This window comes from Limulus polyphemus, unplaced genomic scaffold (genome assembly GCF_000517525.1).
Source record: "Limulus polyphemus unplaced genomic scaffold, Limulus_polyphemus-2.1.2 Scaffold12386, whole genome shotgun sequence".
Taxonomy (NCBI): domain Eukaryota; kingdom Metazoa; phylum Arthropoda; class Merostomata; order Xiphosura; family Limulidae; genus Limulus; species Limulus polyphemus.
Window position 1 is genome coordinate 6,020 of NW_013677996.1, and position 1,540 is coordinate 7,559.

General features: G+C 34.4%; 1 protein-coding gene across 1 annotated transcript in view; it reads right to left on the reverse strand.

The window, feature by feature from the left end:
* The window catches only part of LOC111083954 (nidogen-2-like), a gene marked incomplete at its 3' end in the record, with an annotated part of 1,843 nt that extends 1,201 nt beyond the window's left edge, over nucleotides 1–642 (reverse strand). The window contains exon 1 of the mRNA XM_022380712.1: nucleotides 386–642. Coding sequence (XP_022236420.1) covers nucleotides 386–577 — 192 coding nt within the window. The remainder of the gene's footprint in view (nucleotides 1–385) is intronic.
* Nucleotides 643–1,540: the final 898 nt, after the last annotated feature.

Below are 1,540 nucleotides of genomic sequence, written 5' to 3' on the forward strand. Positions count from 1 at the left end.
CTATCAGTATAAACTGTATAAGCATTGTTTTGATAATATTGGATGAAGAACTCATGTATCTGTATAATAATGTTGTTGTTATTTTCGAATGTGTTTCACAAGCTGATAGTGGATTTTGTTTCACAGAAACAAACCATAAACTTTCCCTGAATCGTACGTAATTTCTTTTTATCTTACCTAAAGTTCTGCTTAACCAAATTTAACGTTCTGCTTAATTACACCTAAAGCTTTTCGTGAACTTTCTTACATCGTTTCTTAGTAAAATGCATGAGCTAATCATTAATACTTAACTAACATCTTCAAGGAAAATCAAGTTTAAATGAGATTTATAAGTCATGGGAAATTAAAGAATTTTTGACAATACAGCTAGAAACATAGCACTCACAAATATACTTCTGTAAACAATTTCGTAAAATACGATGGGAACTGTGATCTGGACTTCTAGTGAGCTGACATCGTCCGATTGTGGTAGAAAGTCATCCTGGTCTCCATAAGGGTAAAGTTCATCCCGACTGATGGACTCCACGAGCTGGTGGCTTCCTAAAACTAGAAGAACAGAAAATAGCAAAATTTCCATCACGAATACTTTATCGGGACCAGGAGCACATATCCAGACAACTGTACAAAACACTGTCGCAACTGGTTCTACTTACATATCTTATTCACACACGACGAAGCTTTGAAACATGAGATTTCTGAGGGGCAAAGTGCGCTGAACCGTGACCTCTGGATTGAGGGTTCAGAAAGAGCCACAGCATTTGTCTGTGGGAAAAGTTATCTGTAGTATACCAGTCGAAGAGGCTTCATTCACACTGAATTCTTATTTCCAACAACTGACTGAATAAAAACACTTGTAGGATAGAATAACCTAAAATAGTTCTTGTGATATAGAATGGCTAAAAGTGTTTGTTGTATGTTACAATAGCTGAAAATGTTTCTTCTGTGGTAGAATAGACGAAACGGTTTCTTGTGTAGTATAATAAACCAAAATGTTATTTTTCTAGTGTGGACTGAACTAAAACTTTTATTGTAACTATTAACTGTTTATAAATGAGAAAGCTATAAGTCAGATCTTAGGGGTAAAATATTTCTTGTAGGTTAGAACAAACAAAAACATTTCTTGTAGAGTAGAATACACCAATGGATTTCTTTTAGGATAGAATAAATCAAAACAATTACTGTAGAATAGAAATAACTGTTTCTTGTAGGGTAGAATAAACCAAAACCTTATTGCATGGTATATAAACCAAACAAATTGTTAAGTTAATTTAAAGAACTGGTGAGTTTATTGCTTGAGAAACCATTATCAGTCTAATTCGATTTCTGTTTAAATAAGGAGATCGTTTTCAAATAGTTTAATCAATGAAATGATAGCTTTGGTGAAAGACGCACCTTTCAACGCTAGGGGGTTACAATGTAAATATTTACCACAACGTACATGGATAAGCACAAAGAGAGCTTTCTTCTGCGAATATTCGGTGGCGATGGCCTAAGTAGTTTGGTCCGGGTGAAGGAAAGTTTATCTTAGAGTAACAGCTAG